Source organism: Pleurodeles waltl, chromosome 6 (assembly GCF_031143425.1).
Source record: "Pleurodeles waltl isolate 20211129_DDA chromosome 6, aPleWal1.hap1.20221129, whole genome shotgun sequence".
Lineage (NCBI taxonomy): Eukaryota > Metazoa > Chordata > Amphibia > Caudata > Salamandridae > Pleurodeles > Pleurodeles waltl.
In genome coordinates this window covers 580,641,767-580,666,039 of record NC_090445.1, presented here as the reverse complement: position 1 = coordinate 580,666,039, position 24,273 = coordinate 580,641,767, and the positions used below count along the sequence as shown (strand labels likewise).

The 24,273-nt window shown below is 43.9% G+C and overlaps 1 protein-coding gene across 1 annotated transcript in view; it reads left to right on the top strand.

The window, feature by feature from the left end:
- The window catches only part of MICAL1 (microtubule associated monooxygenase, calponin and LIM domain containing 1), a 255,534-nt gene that overhangs the window by 88,567 nt on the left and 142,694 nt on the right, over positions 1-24,273 (top strand). The window contains exons 6-8 of the mRNA XM_069238776.1: positions 12,599-12,754; positions 13,499-13,599; positions 20,224-20,481. Of these exons, the coding sequence (XP_069094877.1) occupies positions 12,599-12,754; positions 13,499-13,599; positions 20,224-20,481 (515 nt within the window). The remainder of the gene's footprint in view (positions 1-12,598; positions 12,755-13,498; positions 13,600-20,223; positions 20,482-24,273) is intronic.

Below are 24,273 nucleotides of genomic sequence, written 5' to 3'. Positions count from 1 at the left end.
TCTATTGTTTCGTTAATGACCACTTTCTCCTTTGCAGCTTGTGGCTCTGGCCAGTTATCTCCTTTAAGTGTTTTCCTACCACTCGGCTTTTCAGGATGTTGACCAGTGCCCTCCTCTTGTTCTATGGTGTTTTCTCTTGATGGATCTGCAAGCGGCTCAGGAGGAGTCGGAACACTTTGACCTCCTTCTGCTTCACCTCCTTCGCCTTCAGGGTCTGTCAGGGGTTTAACTTCAAACCTGTACCCGTCTGCTTCTGGGAGAACCTCTCTTTTGGTCGGTCCTCCTGGTGCCTCAGCACAGATAGGCTCACTGTCACCCTTCTGTATTTCGTTTGCTGATTGAGTGACCAAGCCGTCCTCGACGGGCTCTCCTTCAGTCTCAGTTCCCCTTTGATTACTCTCCGGCCCTGAGACTTCCTTCCCTGCAGCTGTTACTTTCGACAACTCAAGTTCCTCATCAGTTGGACATGTCACCTTCTTTGTGTGGCTGGCATGGATTCAGTTTGGAAGTCCTGCACATTTCACAGCAGTAGTAGGTGTCAGTATCACTTGATACGGCCCCTTCCAATGTGGCTCCAAACACGACTTCCTCACGTGTTTCTTGACAACAACCCAGTCACCGGCTTTCAGTGTGTGACCTGGATCAGTTATTGGTGGCAGTGTGGTGGCTTCCACCTGATGAGAGAAAGACCGGACCACGTCAGCCAGACCCTTGCAGTAGTCCAGCACCATATCATCTGTGATATTCACAAGAGCATTTGCAGGCACTGCGGGCAATCTCCTAGCTCGGCCCATGAGAATTTCATGAGGGGACAGTCCTGTTTTCTTGTTGGGTGTATTTCTCATTGACATTAGCACTAAGGGCAATGTATCTGGCCATTTCAAATTCGTAGCTGCGCACATTTTTGCCATTCTCATCTTCAAGGTACTATTCATCTGCTCTACTAGTCCTGATGCTTCGGGATGGTAGCTACAGTGCAACTTCTGTTCAATGTTCAGTGCGGCACACAAGAGCTTAATCACCTCATTGTTGAAGTGACTTCCCCTATCTGATTCTAAAGGGATCGGAAACCCGAAACGTGGTATCAACTCCCTAAGTAGCAGCTTCGCTACTGTGAGACTGTCATTTCTACGTGTAGGGTAAGCTTCAATCCAATGACTGAAAATGCACACAATCACCAGCACGTACCTCAGACCTCCACACACAGGCATCTCAATAAAATCCATCTACATTCTGCTAAATGGACCTCCTGCTCTCCCAGTGTGGCTCAAATTCACCACGGTCCCTTTTCCCGCATTAATCTGCTGACAGATGATGCACCTGTGACAGATAACCTCTGCAGCTTGTCTGAATTTTGGATTGAACCAATCGATTTTGAACAACCTGATCATTGCGTCTCTCCCAACATGTGCTTGACCATGGTAAAACCTCGCAAATTGTGACAAAAGGCTGTTTGGCAAAACCATTTTCCCCTCATCTGAAACCCATAAATCATCAGGTCTCTGTACAAATTGCATTTTGAGCCAAGAGCGTTTCTCCTCTCTGCTGGCACGTCCCTGCAACGATTTTAACTCATCCAGTGTGTCAACCACCCTTAATGCATAGCCTGAGCATGTTTCATTTTCAGTTTCAGGTAACAATTCCCACTGATCTTGGAACGATATACAGTTCAATGCACAAAACCTTGCGACTTGATCTGCATATCCATTTCCCATTGACACAAAGTCTTGTGATTTAACATGAGCATTGCATTTCACCACAGCAATTTCAAGAGGTAACTGAATCGCATGCAACAATTCCTTAATTCTTTCGCCATTTTTCACTGGAGAACCAGAAGAGGTCAGGAAACCCCTCTGTGACCATAACTGGCCAAAATCATGGACTATTCCAAAACAGTATCTGCTGTCAGTATAAATAGTGACTTTCAAATGTTCGGCGGCATGGCATGCCCTAGTAAGAGCAACCAATTCAGCCACTTGAGCAGAGTATACTCTTTCGAGCCAGGATGCTTCTAGGATACCAGAGATTGTACACACGGCATATCCGGCTCTCAATACTCCTACTGAGTTTCTCAGGCATGAACCATCAACAAAAATAATGTAATCATTCTCTTCCAATTGGGTATCTTTAATGTCGGGTCTTGGTTTGGTGCACAGATCTGTTACCTCAAGACAATCATGTTCTACTTCCTCAGCATCATCAATATCTGCATTTTCATTAAGAAGCAAAGTTGCCAGGTTTAACACAGTACATCTCTTCAAAGATACATTTAGTGACCCCAGTATAATTGTTTCATACTTAGTCAGGCGAGCATTCATCATATGCTGAGCCTTTGTTCGGGTCAACAGAATTTCAACTGAATGTGGGACCATTACTTTTAAGGGATGTCCTATCACTATACCTTCACACTGAGTGAGGCTTTGACCAACTGCTGCAACTGCACGCAAACAACCCGGTAAGGCTGCTGCGACTGGGTCCAAAGTAGCTGAAAAATATGCTACTGGACGGTTTGCACCTCCATGGACCTGTGTCAGGACAGACAAAGAACAAGCATCACATTCATGACAAAACAGTACAAAAGGCATGGTGTAATCAGGCATACCTAAAGCTGGTGCCCTGCACATGCTTTCCCTCAGTTCAATGAATGCCCTAATTTCTTTCACGGACATGGTTATGGCACCCAGGCCATCCGTAATCTCCTTGACAGTCAACCTCACCAAAGGTTTAGAGATAATCACAAAGTTGGGACTCCACTGGTGACAGTAGCCCACCATTCCCAAAAACATCCTAACGTCCCTCTTGGTTGTCAGGGGATTCAGCTTTAGTATGGCTGCCACCCTTTCTTTGGATATTTTCCTCGACCCTTTTTCAGTCAGGTGGCCTAAGTACTTCACCTCTTTCTGACAGTACTGTAGCTTCTTCGGGGACACTTTATGTCCATTCTTTCCCAAATGATTTAGTAAGGCAATAGTGTCGTACCTACAGTCATCTTTCGTTTTGGACGCGATTAACAAATCATCAATGTACTGTACTAGAGTTGAACTAAAAGGGAGCTCCAATGATTCCAAGTCCTTTTTCAATATCTGATTGAAAATGGAAGGTGATTCTGAATACCCTTGAGGAATTCGACACCAACTGTAAACCTTGTCCAGGAATTTGAAACTGAAGAGAAATTGGCTGTCCTCATGAAGAGACAACGAAAAGAATGCTTGAGACAGGCCCACAACTGTGAACCACTCTGCATCACATGGAACCTGAAACATAATCATGGCTGGATTTGGCACTATGGGGCAACATTTTACCACAATCTCATTAACTTTTTTCAGGTCTTGGACAATTCGAACTTTCCCACAAGGCTTTTTCAGACCCATTATTGGTGAATTACACGGGCTGCTCATCACTTCTTTTAGAACCCCTTGCTTCACAAAGTCTGCGATTATCTGCGTCACCTGTATAAGGACATCTTGTGCCATGTGGTACTGCGGTACTTGGGGAAACACTGCATTTGGCTTCACCTCTACCTTGACTGGTTCTACTCCTTTTATCAGTCCCACTTCCTTTCTTGTCAAGTCCCACACTTTCTCTGTCACTGTTCCCTGTAACTCGGTTGGTAAATCAGTCATTGTGAACATCGGAAAGAAGGTTATAAAAGGGTACTCCTTGTCTATGGTCTCCGTCTCAGGTTCTGAGACCTGTCCATCCTCCCCTTCATCATCACTGTTTGTCTGCACCTCAATCCCTTCATTGGAACAGGTGATCGAACACCTTGTCTTACACAGTAAGTCTCTTCCCAGTAGGGATACAGGACTTGAGTCACAGACTACAAACCTATGTAATCCCTGGAAGGTACCAATCTCAACTTGGACCGGGTCTGTAATCGGATTAGTCAAGAGCTGATTTGCTACTCCTACCACCCTTATAGTACGCCCGAAAGTGGCAATTTTGGAACCTCTGCACTTCTGACTGTCGAGCGTGTAGCTCCTGTATCAACCAGGAATGAAACTTTGTGACCCATTACCTTCCCTTGCACGTAAGGTCCCCTCTGATCTACTTCTAGGGATGCTGCAAGTCTGCACTCCTCACTATCTGAGCAATCATCCGACCATTCATTGTTTATTCAATCCTCACCACGCAGTGGGAACTGTTGTACTGTATTATTTTGACTCATTGTTTGGCCTGTGACCTGTTGAGGAAGCATCACCTGTTGCTGTCCCATCGGAGCTAAGGGCAACTGCATTTGCTGTCTAGGTACCATGGGAATCTGCTGCTGTACCTGCTGCATTTGTGCTGGTTGAACACGTGGCATTTGTATTTGCTGCATGGGTTGGAGACCCTGCATCTGAACCATATTATTCTGAAAGTTTGGATTTGGACCCCTCATTCTCGGACCACTTACATTTTGAAATGTACCGACATCACTGCTTTGTTGAAAAACACCATCCTGCACCATCATCGGGCATTCCCGCTTCCAGTGTCCCACGCCCCCGCACGCGTGACATGGTAACACCTTTTTCATTCCTTGCACATCATTTTGAACCACAACAGTATTTAAATCTGGACCACGGTTCACAAAACCTCCTCGACCTCGTCCTCTCGGTTGTGCCTGAAGCATCCTGTTTCCTTGCGTTTGCTGCTGTATCATCTGTTGTACTCCATTTCCCTGCATCCATGCCTGAGCTGCTCTAATTTGCATCACCATCACCTTCTCGTTGAGTTTTTTTCTGCTTCAATTCAATCTCAGCGCTACAGTATTTCGCATACTGCAACACCTCATCAATCTGCTTCGCTTGCCAACAGATCAAATGATTCTTAATCATCTGGCTAATCTCTGGCCTCAACCCTTTAACAAACCTGAACACACGGTGATTCATTTCTTTCGGTTCTATGACTTCAGTGACGCTATAGTGTTTGAATGCTTTTAACAATCTCTCATAGTAAGCATGTATCGACTCCTTTCCTTCTTGTGCCGTTCGATCAATTTTCTGCCAATCAGTAACTTTCGGCGACACCTTCGGTTTCAAAAACTCAATCACCTTATGGTAATACCTCATCAAATCAGGAGACAGTGCTCCAGTGGCCTTGTCCCTTGTCGGCTCCTCTGTCGGCCAATCCACACCCCTCTTGCACTCAAGCCATAAATCAGCTGGGACTATAATCTCAAACAATGTATTCAAGTCCTCCCAAAGACATTTTGCAAGCTTCACATACCTGTCCGTCTGCTGATACCACTCTATTGGCTTCTCCCTCAACCTGGGATAATCATTTGTGAATGACAGAATGTCACCCGTAGACCACGGTACATGGACTAGAACCCCTCCAGCTGTTTCTCTCATTGGTAACATCTTTATTGTTCCCGCGTCTGATGCAGCTTTCGCCTGCTGTGGTTCTGGGCAGTCACCTTTCCCTTTATCTCTCTTCTTTGCCCATCTGCCTTCCCACTTCTCTAATGCTCGCCAAATTTGAGCACTCTGTAATATCTCTTTGAGGTGTGCCTTCATTCCAGTGGATCTCATGTGATCGAAATCTTTAGGTTCAAAGTCTAACCTATAACTCCTCTTCAAATGCTTAGTGTTGTCTAAATCTATGCCGTATTTGTCTGCTAGGTTTGCCAACCTCTGATGCACCCTGCTCACTTCTTTGGTTATTTTGGGGCACAGAAACCTCAATTCTGCTTCAGTTTTTTTACTCTAATCTGTTCACTCCCATAGTTCCTTCTACTAACTCTGTGACTTCCACACCCAGCCTCACAAAATTCAGGTATTCCTCTTTCCGATCGCTCTGCAGTCACCAAAGTAGTCTGCGGAGTGTTGAGTTTGCCTAACCATTCGTTCAACTGTTGCGCTGTTAAGCCTTGCAACGAGACATTTCCAGACTGCATCATTGGTGTCTGTGACGTATTTGTTCTCATTACCTGTGGGGTTAGTGTACCCAACCCTGCTTGCCTCTTTGTCTCTAAAGGAACCCCAATCGGACTGAAGTCCAACAAGGATCTAGACCTTTCGGCTGTCTGTTTCCCCCCCCCCCCCCCTGTGTCATCCCCTGAGAGTTTCCTGTGAACCCTCCTCTTATCGTCTCTTGAGTCAGTACTCCTTGGTCGCATACACTAGGCTTTGTTTGTGCATACAGCGGTACTGGCGGAACAACAGTAAATGGCAATGATCTAGCAGCTGGTGTCTGTCCAGTTCCCAAACCCTGTGGAGCATTAACTCCCATAGCTTGATTCATCATGGGTGCTGTAGCTGACTGCGGTCCTGCGACCGAAGTGTAATTCGGAACCATCTGTTGCTGCGGCTGGGGCAGCAATTGTGGAGTTGGCTCGATCTGCACTAACATAGATCTTGTATATACCGGATCAGGCGGCACCATCAAATTCGTAGTTGTCTCTAGTACTGGAACATCAGGGTAGAGCCTCTGAATTGGTGGTGGCTGTAACTGTATCTGCGTGTCTGGTGCAATGGTTACGCTAGCACCATTCTGTATCAGAACTGTATTACCTGTTTGTACTGTATTCATGATTCCCTGATTTTGTGTCGGATCTTCAGAATCTGCATTGGCACTCGATCTGTTATCATTCATGGAATATGGCGGCGATCGATCATGTAACAACTGATTAAGAAACTCATCATCATCTGAATCATCTGCATCTGCCCAAGACTTCTGAGTCTCCTTTGGCTTACTAGAGCCCTTGTCTGTTTTACAAGTGGCCTTCTTTCCCTGTTTTTCGGCTTCTTGAGTTATAGCCGGAAACATCCTAATTCCGTCTACTCTTCCCCTTCTCCACATTTTGGTCTCATCATCCCACCTAGCCTCCGCTAGAGTCTTTTCTGCTTTTCTCATTCTCCTCACAAATTTCTGCTGCCTCTGTTGTATGGCCATTAAATCCCAAATTGCTAATGCCTCAAACTGAGCTGGTCTTGGAGGCGGTTTTTGCTCACTTAACACCCTCCACAAATTTTCCAAAATTCTTATATTGAACGTTCCGTACTCCGGAAATGCCAAACATCCCTCCTTTTCTGTCATTTTGCACCATTGCTTTAGCAAAAGACATGGCGCGACTCCCTTCTCCTTCATTACGGCATAAGCTGGAGTATCCTCTGGTGGTGTAGGCTCCCCCACACTTGCGGTAATATATGTATCTCCCCTCAAAGCACTCTTTAAAGCCTTGAAAAACTTCATTTTTGCGTCTCTTATTTTGTTTTGAATCTAATCAGGAAGTTACTTTAATTCCCAGAACACTCTTCGCCTACCTTCTCAACCAATTGCCTCTCAGGGACGGCTGCCAATCCGTGCGCGACCCCTCTGGGCAACTGACCTATCTCAGCGCGGCTCCAATGACGTCACACTTACACACACTGCGGCTGACAAAGTCTTGCGGCTTGTCTTCCTCACTCCGAATCCACTCAAAAACGAATGCAATATATTGCGAGCACCTTAACAATAAACTCAAATTTGCCGGTTTACTACAGGAAGGGAAACACAATTGCTTCCGATCTTTACAGAGATTTCACTTGAAGCCTCGGCCGCTACTCTCTCCTTCTCAGATCCCGCACTTGCAAGCAGAATTCGACCCGCAAATCCTACTCTCGACTTGTCAATGGCTCGTCCTAGTACACTTTAGAACTTACCAAATCTCCATCGAAGGTTTCATTTACACACTTTGACTCAGACTCGACTTGTCAACCACGCCCGATTGACCTATTAACCCGCACAAATTACAACATAAACCAAGTGTCTCATACACTTCTCAATATCCTCCGGAGTCTCAGACCACGACGGGTCCGTACATCACCAACAACCACGTGGACAATTTTTGAGCACAAAGCGCCACACTCACATGAAGTCCGCCGACTTCCCTACTCTCATACTGCGGAGTACGCCCACTCCTACTAAAACATTACCTGGCCTAAATTCTCACAAACTTCCCAATTCACCTGCGATATGCATAAGCTGAGCAAGCGCAAATTCTACACCACACATAATATCACTAAAATGCCGAGAACATGCCCAACTCACTTAGGCAAGCTCCGAGATTCCAGGAAAGTCATTGAGGACTTAGAGGCACATCATACCTCCAATTTGCATTAATTCGAAAACACTTTTAAACAATGGTCCCTCGTCCTAGGGCCCCAAAGGGCCTAAACCGTCCTCTGCTACCAGAACTGCTAACGCGTCCCTTACTGGATAATTTATTCACTCTGGGACTCGTTTTAGGCCGATGAATCTTTTGACCCTGATTGAAGACACCTTAAGACGAGATAGCTAATCAACATGTCAATAAGTCAATAACGTCATCAATATTCACCATAACAAATCAATTCACTGACATTAATGAGAATCAGGACACACCATCACCTTTCAATTATGAATAACCAAATTTGTAAGGATTTTAATTTTATTCCCTATTCATTACAATCTACTAGCAAGTTTATTAGTCTCAAAACCATAAAACACATCAACACCGTTATAATATGGCAACTCGAATAAGATTTCATCAAGGCAAGAATCATAAACATTAGAACATAGCACGATGTCAGCATGGATTAATCTTAGCAGAGTATCATTAGCGCATTATTCAACAAAGCATTGATTCAGTCATTTGTCTATTTGCGTCCATCTATAGGATTCCTTACCTAACCTCAAATTAGCATTAGCATGTTGTGCTTCATGCAAAACGTTTTAGCAACACAAATTTAGAAAACATCTTATTAAGGTCTCTGTCAAAAGAAGCAGTTGGTACCTAGAAAGGAAAGGCAACAGACAATTACAACTTCATCATTATATATAGTTACCCTCCACAATGGGTCAGCATACAGAGTCAATCTTCGTCCTCAGGACCTCATTTGGTTCGCCATCAACCTGGAAGCACAGCAAAGATTCAGCAAGACGGGGTAAGAAGGGGCACTTCCCTCATAAGGAGGAGAAGTATAAAACGGGCAAGGTAAGAGTGAGAATGGTTTGAAGAGTCAAACAGCAAAGTCTTTAGACAGAGTGACAAAGTGGCTGGGTAACAGCAAGAATGGCTCGCAATTGCATGTTTCTCCTTTATGTCAAAGGATTTTATCCCTTTTCTGTTGTCCAGTCCCCTAATTTCCAATTGGGCAGGTTTGGCGCACCACTATCTCCATCCAATGGTTTACCAGTCGTACCATCAAAATTGTCACCTCATAACAGTTCTCACGTAGTTTATTGGCTCTTGTGATTGATGTCTCCAATGGGCAGAATGTTCGGTATGATTTCATGTTCTTGTGGTCCTCTCACATCCCCAGTCAGTAGTTCCATTGTCTATACCGGTTTAGGCGACCTTGTACCGGTTTCAAGTTTACACTGTTGCATTCGGCAAGAATGTTTCCTTGAGCAAGTAGAGTTTCATGAGAACGGATCTACTACGGTTTCACTCGTCTTCTAGCTTCTGGAAAAATACGGTTACATGTCCTTCAACAAGTCAGCACACTGCACGTTAGGAAAAACACATTTAATATGCAACCGGGCAGCTAGGCCCCGACTCATGCTAACTAAGGGCTAGGGATTAATTAGCAAAACTTTAACATATAACTCTTAATACTAATACAAAATCATACATTAGTGCATTAATCTTTCATCATTAGTCAATTTTTTATTAGTCATCGTATATATATTTGCGGCCACTCCCCGTGGGCACCTTTCAAACACACGTTTAATAAAACACAGCAATGCATTTTCTATGCGGCATCATTATGCATTAATTCGCAAACATTTCATGTTAATTTTGCTTATAAGAGCTACGCTCCCACAACGTGATGAAGAGATGTGCAGATATAGCAAACTTACATGTCACATTGAACCAGATATGTGGCAGTCATCCAGCTCTGCTCAGAGATTTATTCCATTTAGATGGCTGTCATCGAGCATTAGTCAGGACAATGACCGCACATCCATCATGACTCGAGCAGCATATAGCGGACCCCCACTTAGCATTTCATTTGTCTTAAAACAGTACAAACCACTCCGTAACACAATAAACCTGCGCCCAGCCAGACCCTAAGAAGTCAACATACTTCAGTCCCTGTAGGTACATACTTCAAGCCGGGCACTGCATACACCTGTCATCCCAGATGCAAGTAGAAGACCTGGATTGTCTCCAGGTTGCCTCTCTTGCTACAAAAGCATCTGTGCCTGATGGTTGTTTCCCCTTGGAGACTACTGAGCGGGCTGACCCTACGTAATCCAACCTTTAGGCTTATGTGCTTATCTCATTTCGTTTTTCTCTCTACCTCCAGTTCCTGTTTTCTCCTTTCTCTCTCCACTCTCCACCTTATATCTTCATTGTCTCACATTCTTCTCTGCCTCTTGTGTCTCCTCTCTCTTCCAATGCTCCCTCTTATCCCGGTCCTCTCTTCTCCCCTTCTGTACTCACTTCTCCCTCTGTCTCTCCCCTTCCAGCAACCTTACTTCACCTTTCTCATCATTCTCCCACCTTGCTGCTTTCCAAAACTGTCCTTCCTTTTTTTTTCTTTTACTCCCGTTTCACGTCATTTTTGCAGCCTCCCTTCAGACAACTTTAGCTACATAAAGTGGGCTTTGGGTCAGTGCCTTGCTCATGATTGCTGTAGACTGTATCATTTCCTATTCTCTATTGGGTGGTTATCCTCCCTAGTCTTGTGTTTGTCCTGCCTTAGGGAATTTATTCTTTATTCTCTTTGGATTGGCTCAGTTTTATCTGTCCACTGCTGATGTCCTAAAACTATTTTGGGGGGTTCATTTCTCATTTAGCACTCTGTGGGAGTGCATGTCCTGTCCCTTTCCCTGGCTCCTTTGCATCTAGAGCACTTTCATTGTTCCCCTAAGCTCTTCCACCCCATCTCTATCCTCACACCCTCCCCCAGAGTACTGTGCTATTTGTGCGCTCTTTTGCCATCCCGTCTGTGCTCACCCTGGTGTGTGGAAGACCTTAAGCACCTGTTCCGTGCTGGCTGCCACAATTGGCTTTGCCAATGCCAGTTGAATTTCAAATGCACCTGCAAAGACAATGGTGGCGACCAGCTACCTTGAAAGGCTATTTCTTACATTTAAGATGGCCACCAAACTGAGACACGCAATGTGGTGGCCATCTTTAAGCTACAGAAAATGTTTCAGACTTTTAAGTTGGTCGCCATGAGGCAAGGCGACTCAATACAGCAGCCATCTCAAAAGTATGAAAACAATATTTCTTATTCCTTTTGCTCTCAATTAACTCTCTGTTTTTGTTTTCCCCTCTTTGCTTTACCCCCACTTTGTTTTGGACTAGTTTTACCCTCTCCTTTTGACCAACCTCTCCTCCTAACTGCTCTCCTTACTTGTCCACTTATTTGCCTGTATCTTGTGGTGTGTCCTCACCATTGCCTGCATCACTAATCATCCCCCACTTGGATCATCTCAGGTGCCTCAGTGAGGTCATTTCCATGCCCGTGTCTGATATCTCTTGCTCGTCACTTCTGTCCCCTCAGCCCTCTCCTTTTTTCTTGTCATCTAATCATTCTTCTATAATGAATCGCAAACCTCTTTCATTGTGACAGTCACACAGCACCTATTTTCACTTCCCCAGCCTCCATTCCCGCAGCCGTTGGTTTCTATGGCACTTGTGCCATTACCTGCCATGTTTTGACTCTCTTCGGAGCTGGAAGATGGTGATAGATTTTCAGCAGCCAATCAAATTTTTCTAGTTCCTTTCACCCCAGTCCTAAATATACTGAAGTCTGCTGCAATGATAGAAGCTCCCAAAGTCAGTCAAAGAAAGTAATTACGAGTGACCCTGGAAAGGAGAACAATGTTTACCCGTCCGAGGAGCTAGTGATACTGTGGGTGTAGGTAACTCCGAGGAGATAGACAATCCAGCCCATTATGAGATGGACCGCAAGGGTCCTCAAAGCAATGGGGAGTTACTGGTGCATCATTCATTCTGGGCCCATTTACCCCCAATTGATATTAATTTTACCTCCGAATTTCACCAAATTATCTCTAGGTGAAAGGAAATAGGTACGTGATGTTCTAGCCAATTTCATAATTCTGATGGGCTGGTACCCTCTGTTATTGGCTTTATCACAATTAAGTGGACACTCATAACTGAAGCCCATAAATATTAAGAATTAATTAATTTCAAGTCGTATTTGTGCCTTAACCTGCTACAGGAAGCCAAGTACAAAATAAAAAGTGCGTCTCTAGTCAGAGTGTTGTATCACCATGTCTTTGGTCAATCTCCCTGTGTTTCTGCTTATTCTGTTGCATTTAAACCCTTTGGCCCATCTAGTTCTTAGACCCAGAACCTCTGGTGTCCGCCTTTTGTGTTATGGTGCTTCTTGTCGCTTGTGGAGACTGGGACAGGCCTATCCTACTTCACGTTCACTTTCAGTGTGAGATTGAGCAAGTACAGCTCACGGGCTTAATGACTGTCTTTTTACTCTGAATTTATGAATATGAGAGAATCCAGGGCAAGCATGCTTAGAGTGACACAGCTCTTCCTCTAGTTACCCTCTTCCCCTTCTATCATGTGGTCAGTTTCCCCACCTCTCCCCTGTACTTACTCTATTTCCCCTTCCCGACCTCTTTCCCTTTTCCCAACTTATACTTTGTCTTGCATTTTCAGGGTTTCAGCGGAAGGAGCTCCGTGGAAAGTTGGCAATTGGCATCACTGCCAACTTCATAAACAGACACACCGGAGCAGAGGTGAAGGTGGCAGAGATCAGCGGAGTCGCCCGTATTTACAACCAGAAGTTCTTTAAGAATCTTCTCAAAGAAACTGGTCAGAGTCTGGTGAACATCTTTGTTTTCCATCGACCCCCTTCCAATTCTGGACACCACTTACTTCAACAAGAGTCACCATATACTATTCCTGTTGCATGGTCCTACTACCCCAGCCTCCACAACAAAGGGTTCAGCTTCTGTTTGATGTGTGTAAACTCTGCTGACAAACATCAGTGGTACAATGTAGGGTGATCTAGGGCAGCCTTCCTTTGTATACATGGAATGGCCATCACTGGGATGGGTAGTGCATGCTTTATACACACACACACACACACACACAGCTCTAGGATTACCAGCAGTTCAAGTGTCTCTCACATACATACAACATCTACAACCCTGGTAGCATCAGTTCAGGTTTCCTCCTATACGTGGGAGATGTTGTAGCAGAATAGCAGCATTCCCTTTCAAGCAGATCTAGTATATGAAGTGCTGGATTTGTGCACTACATATGCACATAGAAGGCATAGCCTGTGAGAATGGACGCCAACTTGCCTACCAATCCTAGCGACATCCTCGTTGTTAATATTGTTAGGTTTGTTTACGAAGTTTATTTGCTGTCCAAAGTTTTGCAATGCTTTTTGTTTTTGGGGAGTCCTTTGGGGTGTCTTCTGGCTGCCTCTAATATCTACTACTGCTTCTGAGGTGGGTAAAATGTGGTCGTTGACTATTTTGGATTAGCACTGGTGTTGGCTTCTGGTGGAGTTTGTCTTCTTTAATCTGACCACCAGTGTCTTTTACTCAGGAATTGACCTGGAGAACATCGTGTACTACAAGGATGACACTCACTACTTTGTAATGACGGCCAAGAAGCAGAGCCTGCTGAAGATGCGGGTAATTTTGCAGGTGAGGACCATGCAATGGGATTCATCAGTCCTCACATGATTTCATGATTGATAGAAGATAAATAAGTCACCAATGTACTACCAAAATGTCCTTTATGGCTTTGATCAAGCTCTCAAACAGGGACTACAGGAAACAGAAGCTCATAGTGGAGAAAGCTTGTTTTTTAACTTATTCATGTAGTACATTTCGTTCGGGCCATAATTCCCAAAACTAGTTGCTTTAACTGGGTTTGTCTTTCTTAAGTACAGATGGAAGGCCTTTCCATGGAGTTCCGGGCCATCTCTGAAATATCCATTGTAGAGTCTGATTTAATCCCAGGTTACATGGCTCTCTAGATGTAGTGAGTTGAGCAGCAAAGAAGTGATGGCAATTGATTCTTTAAATACAGCATAACGTAGGAAATAATGCACTTTATACCCAGTAGTTACTGCTATGACTTTAGACGTTTATTAACCTCTGAGCAAAGATTCGTTAAAAAAATTATGATCTGGACATTAAAAAAAAACAGAAGGCACTGTCAGCTTTCATGGCTGAGATGAAACACCTGCACATATTTATATGGTTTATAGGTATGTGCTAGATTGTATTTAATAACACTGAGCACTATGGTGAATGTTATCCTATCAGGTGTTCTTGGAAGCTTTCAGGACCCCATGGTTCTCACTGCATTGATTGCAGGTGAAGGAGATGGAGGTGCTAGACAGCAGGATACAAAGTAGCAGATATCCTACAATGCACCTGGCTTTCTTCTTTCACTATTGTTTGTTTTGTTGGTGTGCAAACATAACTCTACTGCAATGTTTCCAGTAAAAGGTAGATCGAAATATCTATCAAGCTCAAAACTCAACCCACCACTCAAACGTTGTCGCACCCATGTCAACCAAGGGAGAGTTTGGGTTTCTAAGAATTTTGCTGTCCACTTCAAAGGAGCTGTCTGGTGTCTGTATCCATGTGGGACATAACCCAAATCGACATAATTGAAGTGCCAGACTAGTTCTCGTATAGTCCAGCATGTTTTTTTCCAGTGAGGGCAGTTGTTCCATCGTGGTAAATTTTAGGGGCCCATATATTGAAAACAGATGGCCATCAAAACGACTTTCTAGTAATGAGAAACATACAAGAGCTCCACCTAACCCATCTCAGAATTTGAAAATAGTCCTGGGTATTAACCACAATTTCAATATACAATATCACTAAAACTACACTTAAGAAGAACAGTTTGAACAGACTCTGAATAAAGATGACAAGCTACAGCAGTGAGATAAAAGGCCAGAACCTCAGTAATACTTAATGAAGAAATACCTCAGTGCCCCTTTGGAGATAAAATGGGAAGATACAGGCGGCGTAAGGTTTTTAAAACGTTATGGCGCCTGTATCTGCCCATGGTGTAGTCTCATTGCAGATATCAGACGGGAAAGCATGTCTGCAGCTCTGTGATCTCAGGGAATGCTCTTTAGTTGCTTTGCTGTGGTGACTCTGGCTTTTGTGGCCACAGGGGTCTTGCGGTTCCTGAGTGGCTCAGGTCTTCATTCACTTGGGCCTTTTCCATGTCTTGTAGTAGGAGGGGCACTGCCTCTACACACTGGACAGTTCAGCTCTCCTTCTGGTTGGTTACAGCAATAAGCATTCTCCAGGATCTAAGACTTATTCCCAGTCTTGGGTAGGACAGCTTCCCACAGAGTACTGCTCCTTGGCAAACATCTTTCACCTCACTAGTGTGAAGTGTCCTTGTGAAGCCCAAATGTAGGATGACTTACTAGGTCTTGGCGGTGAAATATTTATTTCACTTTGGGGCACAGGTGGGAAGATAGATCATCCAACATGCTGTTGTATTTAGAGTTCAGAATCATGCTCCAGTCCTAAGGCTGCACTCTTTGATCTTTCTCCTTCTCTTAGCAGCTTTTTTGCAGCAAGGTCATACACAGATTAGTGGTCTGTTATTTGTTTATTCGAGCCAGAGTTGTCAAGCAACAGAGCTCCTATCGTCTCTTAATGATCATCACTGCTTGAAAAAGGGAGAGGTTTGAATTTCTCTTTACCTGGGAGGTACCCAGTGTGGCAGTAGAAGGGATGGATACCATCCTAAATCCCGCCAGGTAGACCCAGTTAGGGTTGGGTAGAACGTTACAGGTACCAGTACCAGCCTTCGCACAAGAAGTGTGTGGTATTCCCATTTCTATACCATGCATTTTCTCCCTAGTTATATGTCCCCTGCTGCTCAGCCAGTGTGACTGAGGTAATAGAATGCTGCTGTGTGAGTGTTAGTTGAAATGTGTGGGCTGAGCAGCAAGGAATGCTGCTCACGGTGGGGACTTTCTGCTACCTTCATAACATCTGCTACCTGTAACCTGAGACTCCTACCTTGTGAATAAATCTTATCTTGTTTCACCTATACTACTATTTTCCCTGCTTCATCATTTACCACAATGGCGATGGGTGGAAAAAGAACCTAGCGTGAAGACCACAGCGCTACTGCAGGAACATGAGAGGAGATTAAAACAGAAGATTACCTGAAACTATACAAGAGACCTACTACTAAAACTAAATTTATACAAGTACAACGTGAAGGAATTGAAACGCTCTAATGGCCTATTTGGCGTCTTTACAGCTGATGGTCTTTTCGGGAGAGCACGTCAGGGTAGGTTCCCCTGCAGACTGCCGTCATCCACAAATAGTGACCGCTTTCGGCATGCTACTTCCCAAGGGGCCCCCCATGTACCAAGGGATGGGCGACCATTAGAGGTTTCTGACAATTAGTGAACTTCAATGTAAGTGACTATATGATTTGTTTGACATTTTTGCAAACTTTCGATAATATAGACAGGAGAAGTCTTATTATGTATTGGTCCTGAAGAAGCGTCATAGGATCTTGTTAGACCACTGTACGCGAAACATGTTGACCATGTCCTAGGAGCCCGACGATAATCTCCTTAAGCTCCAGCACCATGCAGAAAGTGGTTGAGTATTATTCCTCATTTTACACTTTCCTTCTGTTTTTAATCTTGGTCCGAGTCTTATTCCATTGATTAATTAAATTGACTCGCTCCTATTAAGACTGGGAAACAATTTTAGCTTTCACTCTCCTGCCAGGATTAGCGCCTGACCGCATCACCAGGTCTGTAGTGTCCGCTACCACGGCTGCTACCTAAAAGATCTCCGGCAAAGAGCCCCCTTACGGGGAGCCCGTCAGACATTGCAGCGCCGGTCTGACGAGGAGCTACCCGATGATGAAGCATGACATCCTCTCGGATGTGTGAGGGCTCTTGCTCCTGAACTTTAATGCTCCCCTAGTGAATATATTTTTCCATTTGGAACAGTGTACACCTTTTTTGTATTTACAGCTGATGGCCTGTTTGATGGGGTTCATGCTTCTTTTCATCAATTTCACCCAGAGCCTTCTGACATCTTAATAAAGATAGGAGATGGACAGCCCTTCTGACAGCGTGCAGTCTACTCCAGCTAGAAGTACGTGCCTACTTAAGGGGTTTGCAATCACCGAAGAATTGGCCTGCTGAACTTTATTTGAACCCTGTTCAGCCTTGAAGCCATCTGCAGCGCTGCTGGTGAATCACCCAGCAGTGTTTCCAGTCAAAGTCTTAAAGACTTTACTTTTATTCATTCAGAAAGAGTGCTGAACCTTTGGCAAGTGAGTGGTTGACCTGTTTTACTTGTGCCTATCCTCACTGTTCAGACTCCTACTTCTTCGTTTACTTTATCTCATGCTGTGCTACGCCCATCAACAGTAATAAAGGACTTCAGTTCCTCTAAACGTGTCACAGAAAGTGAAGTAGGACTATTTTCACCAGCATTTCCAACATCAACAAAGGACTATCATTCTCTATAGTACAAAAGGATCTTTAGTATTGTTGTTCTGTGATTCTGTTAGGTGTCTCCAGGTATCTTACACTTCAAAACAATTTTGGGTGAGAGATCACTCATCAGGAACGTTTATTATTATTGCTGGATAAGGTTCTTTATTTTCTACCTATTGGTTAATACTGTACTTAATTTTCGATCCTTTTGCATGATCTATTCTGGTCTGCATTTACTTTGTACTGCCTTTACTGACTTTGTGTCTGCTAATTTGATTTAGTTTACCATTTTTACTTGGCAACTCTGTACTACGAGGAGTAATATCCTTCCCATATATTTGACATGAAAGTAACAGGGTCTCATGACAGTGATTACCAGATGTGACAGCTCAGCTCCGCATCACTAACAAATCCGAGTTCTCGCACAGGTGATCAGTTCAATCCCACCACAGTAAGCAAGAGGTCATCATGCCATAGAAGATGTAAATGAATACAGAACTTGTCCTGAAGTTAAGCATCATTTGAGTTGAAGTGAGAGGAGAGTGGGAGGACAAAGGCAGTGAAACCTTTTCTGGTGCTGGTATGGAGTACACCGTGTGTGCTTGAGAGGTCATTGATGGGCATGGTCTGCACATAGGGAGTACACAAGTTCTAGCCTCAGACTCTAGTAGTTGTCCTGTGAGGCACTTCTACAGTGTTCAGCAAGGATCCCCTGGCTCACCTGATCTACCTCAGTTTACTCCTACAATGGTATTGTTCTATCCGCAACAGTACTAGCAGAGTCCCACTGTTTTCATGCTGCCAACTCCAAGGACACAACAGCAACAGGGACAAATCTTAGCTGGTCAGTCATCGCATTAAATCATCAACAGACGAACAATGTCCACCTAACCTACACATAAACACCTAGTTGCTTATCTGTTTCTTCCTTAGCATTAACCTTTTTTGTTAAGACCAGTAATGATTATATTCTGCTTGTCATGCACCTGCTACTAGAACTGTTAATCAGATTACATTGTGCTAGTCATGCATCTGGCACGAGCACTGTTAATCAGTCCAAGGTACACCTCAGTATACACTTCGGGCAGACCAGTAACACTTTGCATGTTTGCAGACACACGGTGTGCATGCATTCAAAAACAGTTCACCTTATCTCCCTGTGCCCCGCTGCCTCACTGCTCTGGCTCAGATCCAGTTTAAACATCTTGCTTTGATCCAAAGGAGTCCACAGGATGCAACACCCTAACCTATAAGAGTGAATTCACGAGCTTTGAAACTACCGGAACCATTTGGTCTTTCACTGCCCGCAAGCCAGCAGTCCCAATTGCAAGCTGGCATTTTTTCAAGAGAATCATCCCACAAGGCAGCGGTCGAAGTACATTAAAAACAAATATGGTAACGGTGATGCTGCATGCAGTGGGGGTGGGGTCAGTGAGCGTTGGGACTGGTCAAAGGTGTGGCTATAAAAAAGTAAAATATTCAGTATTTTTTTTGGCCTTTCACTGTCCGATAGCTACATATTACATAACATTCAGCTTAAGTGAAAAATAAATTTAAAAAAAAGTTGTTGCTCATTGGGAAATGCACTATAGTACATCATGAAGCCTCTATTAGTTAAAGCACTGCAGAGGTCTGTGTGTAACCAGAGAGCCACAGAATTAAGTCTTACGCGGTGTAGTGGAGGAAAGCGACTTGTGTATTTTTACTGCTAGGAGGTAACAACCTGTGACAGAAAGCACTGAAAAATATGTAATTCATTATTTTAAACTTTCATTTCTGTCCCTTCAACATCTCCAGGTGTAGTAAGCATGATATAAATACAATTAAAAGCACACACTTCACAGCCCAGTTGTTAACTCTTTGCACTACCACTCAAAAAGAATAACTCTTTGTTGTCTCAAACCTTGAATGATTAGGTCAATTAAAGCCAGCACTGGCTCCCAAGCATCCTTTACATTTGCAGACTAACTTGTAGCGCACATTTGCATTCCTTTCAGGCAGGCATGAACCTTGTCAGGAAAGTTTGTTTAGCTGCCTGCCGAGCTTTGGTTTCCTAGCACAGGAGGCTAACTGAATGACACTTCAGCTAAGGCATTTAAACTGTTGGAATTAACCGTCCCATGGCTGTTGTCTTTTTACAAAAAGTAGGGGAACGGTGTTTCATAAATCAGAAAAGTGTGGGCATGTTGTGTCCCTCCAGTCCTGCCCACTTCGTCCCAGTGCTTAATTTGTAAATAAAAATTTGCCGGTACCCAAAGCTCTCCTCTAAAACTCACGGCTGCTACAATTAAATGTCCGAGCACAGAAAACTGAGGCAGCGTAATCCTGAAGCCACCTTGGGCCTCTTTAATCTGTTTACAGCCACTCAGTGCCCCTTCAGCTCACTCTTGCATCTTCCTGATTTCTCCCTTTGTGACGCTTTTTCGTTTTTCTCTTCCTCTGTCTTTCCCATATGTGTCTTTTGATTGCATTAAATGATTTAGGTAGAAAAATAAGTACCGGCCCTCAAATAAAGTACTGGTGCCCGCATCGGAAACAACCAGCTTAAATTAAGCACTGCTTTGACCACCGCCACAAGGTGCCCACAGCAAAGCATAAACTCCCTTGAAAGGGGTGCTCCGAATAATTAATTCAGGTTCTACAAATTAAGAGCTGGCGTTTGAGTCTTTACATTGGATGCTGAACGTTGATTCAGCCGTCCATCCTAGGGACTTCATGACCAAGAGTTTTCACGTGCATCTAATAAAATATCATAACTTGGCATTCATTAGTAGTGTTGAATATCCTTTTCTTGATTAATCTCTCTCCCTAGGACCTGCCAGACACAGAGAGCCTCCTCTCTCCAGCCAATGTGGACACGGAGGCCCTTTTCAAGTACGCGCAGGATGCTGCCAATTTCTCTACGGGTTACCAGCTGCCACAGATTGAGTTTGCTCTGAACCACCACCAGCGGCCGGATGTGGACATGTTTGACTTCACCTGTATGTACCGAGCAGAAAACGCTGCCCTAGTACGGGAACGCTGTGGAGCCCGCCTACTGATTGGGCTGGTTGGCGACTGCCTAGTAGAGGTACGCATCATCTGGTTATTTACAGGGCTTTGGGATGCAAAGATTTGAGACTAATTCGTGCTGCTCAGAAAGAGCATAGTCAAATTGAATTTTGAACAGGCAGGTTCCGATGCCCCTCCTCCCAGATGATGATGGGGCTATTTAGTTCCATTAAAGATCAGTGAGTCGGGTTATTGCTGGTGCAAATCACAGACCGACTGAGTGTTGGGGGAAACATGAAATGTTCCAGCTAGTCCAAACCTCTGTAAGGCCAGCATAGCTCGGCAGAGTGCAACTCTGCCCGGGTCATAGGGATTCTTTGTGCGAACATTCCTGGTTTTACTGTAGGACAGTTTGTCTGTGAAACAGAACGTATTTTATAAACAAAGTTTTTTGTGTCTATTTGGTATTTGCCATTCTATATTTTGGATTCGGTTTCTTCCAAAATCCAACGTGTGAATTATTCCCTGCCATTTGAGGAGCTGGCACGTTTTTCAGGGTGTGCAGTGTGCAGATTAAAGTAGTCATTCTAGGTGAATGTCTTTGGGAGTGACGTGGAAATTCAGGCGTTAGTCCTAGCCTGAGCCTTTTTTTTTATCTCTAGGACCATGCCTTGATAAATGTATGTGTGCTTGCATGTGCTTGAAGAGTTAGTTTGGTGAAGGTTATTCTAAAGATGTGCAGGCCTCATTTCCTCCCCTTCCATCTGTGTCAAGGCTGTAAGCGAGAAGGCGTCCCTTTTATACAGATTCTGTCTTCAGGGTGTCAAGCTGGACCCATCTGGAGAATGTTGGTGGTCTGCTGAATGTGTTGTAGAAAACCCCTCCCATCAGTTTGAAATAAAACCTTGACAGGAAGCTTTGAAAGATAGAAGTGTAAATAAAATACAAGATTTTAATTCAAGATTCCTCTCTGTCTTGTTTTATTTTAAATGTTCAGTAGTGAAAGTCAAGGTGGATGTGAGGCCTTCCCTTCTCGCCCTAGGGCACTCCAATGAGATAACCGTGCGGTTATGAGATAACCTAGATGTACCTTGCTGTCCAGACGTAGACATTCAGTTTAAGTTTACCCTGAATGGTAGGGATTAGAAATTCTGATCTGGATCACACAATAACACAAAATCAATCTCCAGCCACTGCGTGCCTTCAATTAAGATTAACATTTATTTCCCACGAAGGTAGAGCAGCAGTTGAAAATATGGCACCCCTCAAAAACCATAAGGTGCTAGCATCTGCTGGGGCTGATACGACTTCAAATGTTTTTACAGTGTTTCTCAGTAGGTGCTCCATTTTCAGTATCATTGGTCCATGCTAACTAATGAGGGAGCCTTGGGTTCAACTGGGAAGCTTCAGGACTCCTCAGTTTTACTGCACTTTTTACTTACAAAGTATCAGCCAATGGTAGCTAAAGCATTCTCAATTTTCTGAAGGCAGACCTGGGTAGACAGATTGCTGTAATTGATCCTACAATGTATAGTAGCTTTGCTGACCATGGTCACTTACCTGTCATCAGTGAGGCGCTACAGAGGTGGATACTGGCATTTATTCATGCATGTATTAACTGCCTGCACTACCTATTGCCTAAAAATATGTTTAGAACAGGCTTTGTAGCTGCCCCTAAATCCATTGACTTATTTAGATAAGCCACTTTCAGCCACTGAGAAATTGTCAATCACATTTTAGATTCTCTCCGTGGAATATATCACTCTCACCATTGTGCTATACACTGTTTGGTGTAATATACTCCCTCCTTCTACTGTGATGCATGGAGTATTAATTAACACGGATTCCCCCCATCATCCATCTGAAAAGAAAATTACACCACTGGTTTTCCTCTTAACCCCTTAGCTGCTGGGCCTTCCACCATCAAATGTTCCGCCCGCGAGCGCTGAGCCCTTTTTTGGCTATTTGGAGTACTTCATGCTTAGGCCCCCAGCACATTTTGTGCACATAAGCTATCCACCCCAAATATGTGTAATTGTTTTCCAACATTCTGGGGATCATAAAGGTACCCAGAGATTGTGGGTTCCCCTGGTGGAGACCAAGAAATTTGCAAAAATACAGCAAAAGTTTTTAATTTTTTTAAATGGGAACAAAAGTGCTGCAGAAGAAAGCATCTGTTTTTTCCCCTGCAAATAGCATCAACAAAGGGTTTGCAGGGCTAAAATGGCCATCTTCCCAGCTTTCAGGAACAGGCAGACTTGAATCAGAAAAGCAAATTTTTCCAACACAGTTTTGGCATTTTACTGGAACATCCCGCATCTTTACTACTTTTTGTGCTTTCAGCCTTTTCCAGTTAGTGACAGAAACCGGTGTGAAACCAATGGTGGATCCCGGACAGCTAAACATTTCTGAAAGGTAGACAAATTCTGAATTCAGCAAGGGGTCATTTGTGTAGATCCTAAAAGATTTTCCTACAGAAAGTAACAATTGAACTAAAAAAATATTGAAATTGAGTTGAAAAAACAGCCCTTTCTGACTATGTTTTCTTCCGTAACTTTTTCGAACTATGATAGAATTTTTTTAAGCAATATATCATTATGTTTGCTGGACCCTCCTGGCTACGGGGATATGTAGGTCTTGTAGGTTCATCAAGTACCCAAGCTAATCCGAGCCAATAAATGAGCTGCACCTTGCAATGGGTTTTCATTATATACCGGGTATACAGTAATTCATTTGATGAACTATAAAGAGTGAAAAATAGGTATCAAGGAAACCTATGTATTTCTGAAATGAGCACACGATAAAGAGTTCAGAAACAGTGGTTATTAGCTCATCTCTGAATTCGGGGGTCCCCATACTAGCATGTGAATTACAGGGCATTTCTCAAAATGACGTCTTTGTTGCACACTGCCTAACATTTGGAAGGTAAAAATGTAGAGAAAGACAATTGGCAATAACACTTGTTCTTCTATTCTGTTTTCCACCATGTCTCCCGATACAAATGGTACCTCACTTGTATGGATAGGCCAAGTGCCCGTGACAGGAAACGAAACATGGACACATCACATTTTTCCATTGAAAAATTATGTGTTATTTTGCTAAGTGTCTGGCTGTGAATTTTGGGCTGTAACTCAGCCGGCACCTAGGGAAACCTACTAAACCTCTACATTTATGGAATGTAGACACCTAGGGGAATCCAGGATGGGATGACTTGTGGGGCTTTCACTGGGTTCTGTCACCCAGAAACCTTTGCAAACCTCAAATTGGGCAAAAAAACACTCTTTCTTTACATTTCGGTGCAGCAAAGTTCTGGAATTTGAGGGGAGCTACAAAGTTCCTTCCACCCAGCATTCACCTAAGTCTTCCGATAAAAATGGTACCTCACTTGTGTGGTTAGGCCTAGTGCCTGCGACCGGAAATGCCCCAAAACACAACATGGACACATCACATTTTTGTAATGAATACGGACGCGTTTTTTGCAGAGTGCCGTACTGTGTATTTTGGCCTCTAGCTCAGCCGACACCTAGGGAAACCTACCAAACCTATACATTTATGAAAAGTAGACACTTACGGGAAGCCAGAATGGGGTGACTTGTGTGGCTCTCACCAGGTTCTGGCACTCAGAATCCTTTACAAACCTCGAAATTTGGCTTAAAGAAAACATTTTGGGAATGGAAAGTTCTGGAATGTGAGGGGAGCCACAAACTTCCTTCCACCCAGCACTCCCCCAAGTCTCCCGATAAAAATTATACCTCACATGTGTGGGTAGTCCTAGTGCTCATGACAGGAATGGATCACACAATAGTCAATGTTAGTCCTTACATGAGGGCAACTGTTGACCCTGGGGTGATCCATTCCTGACGCAGACACT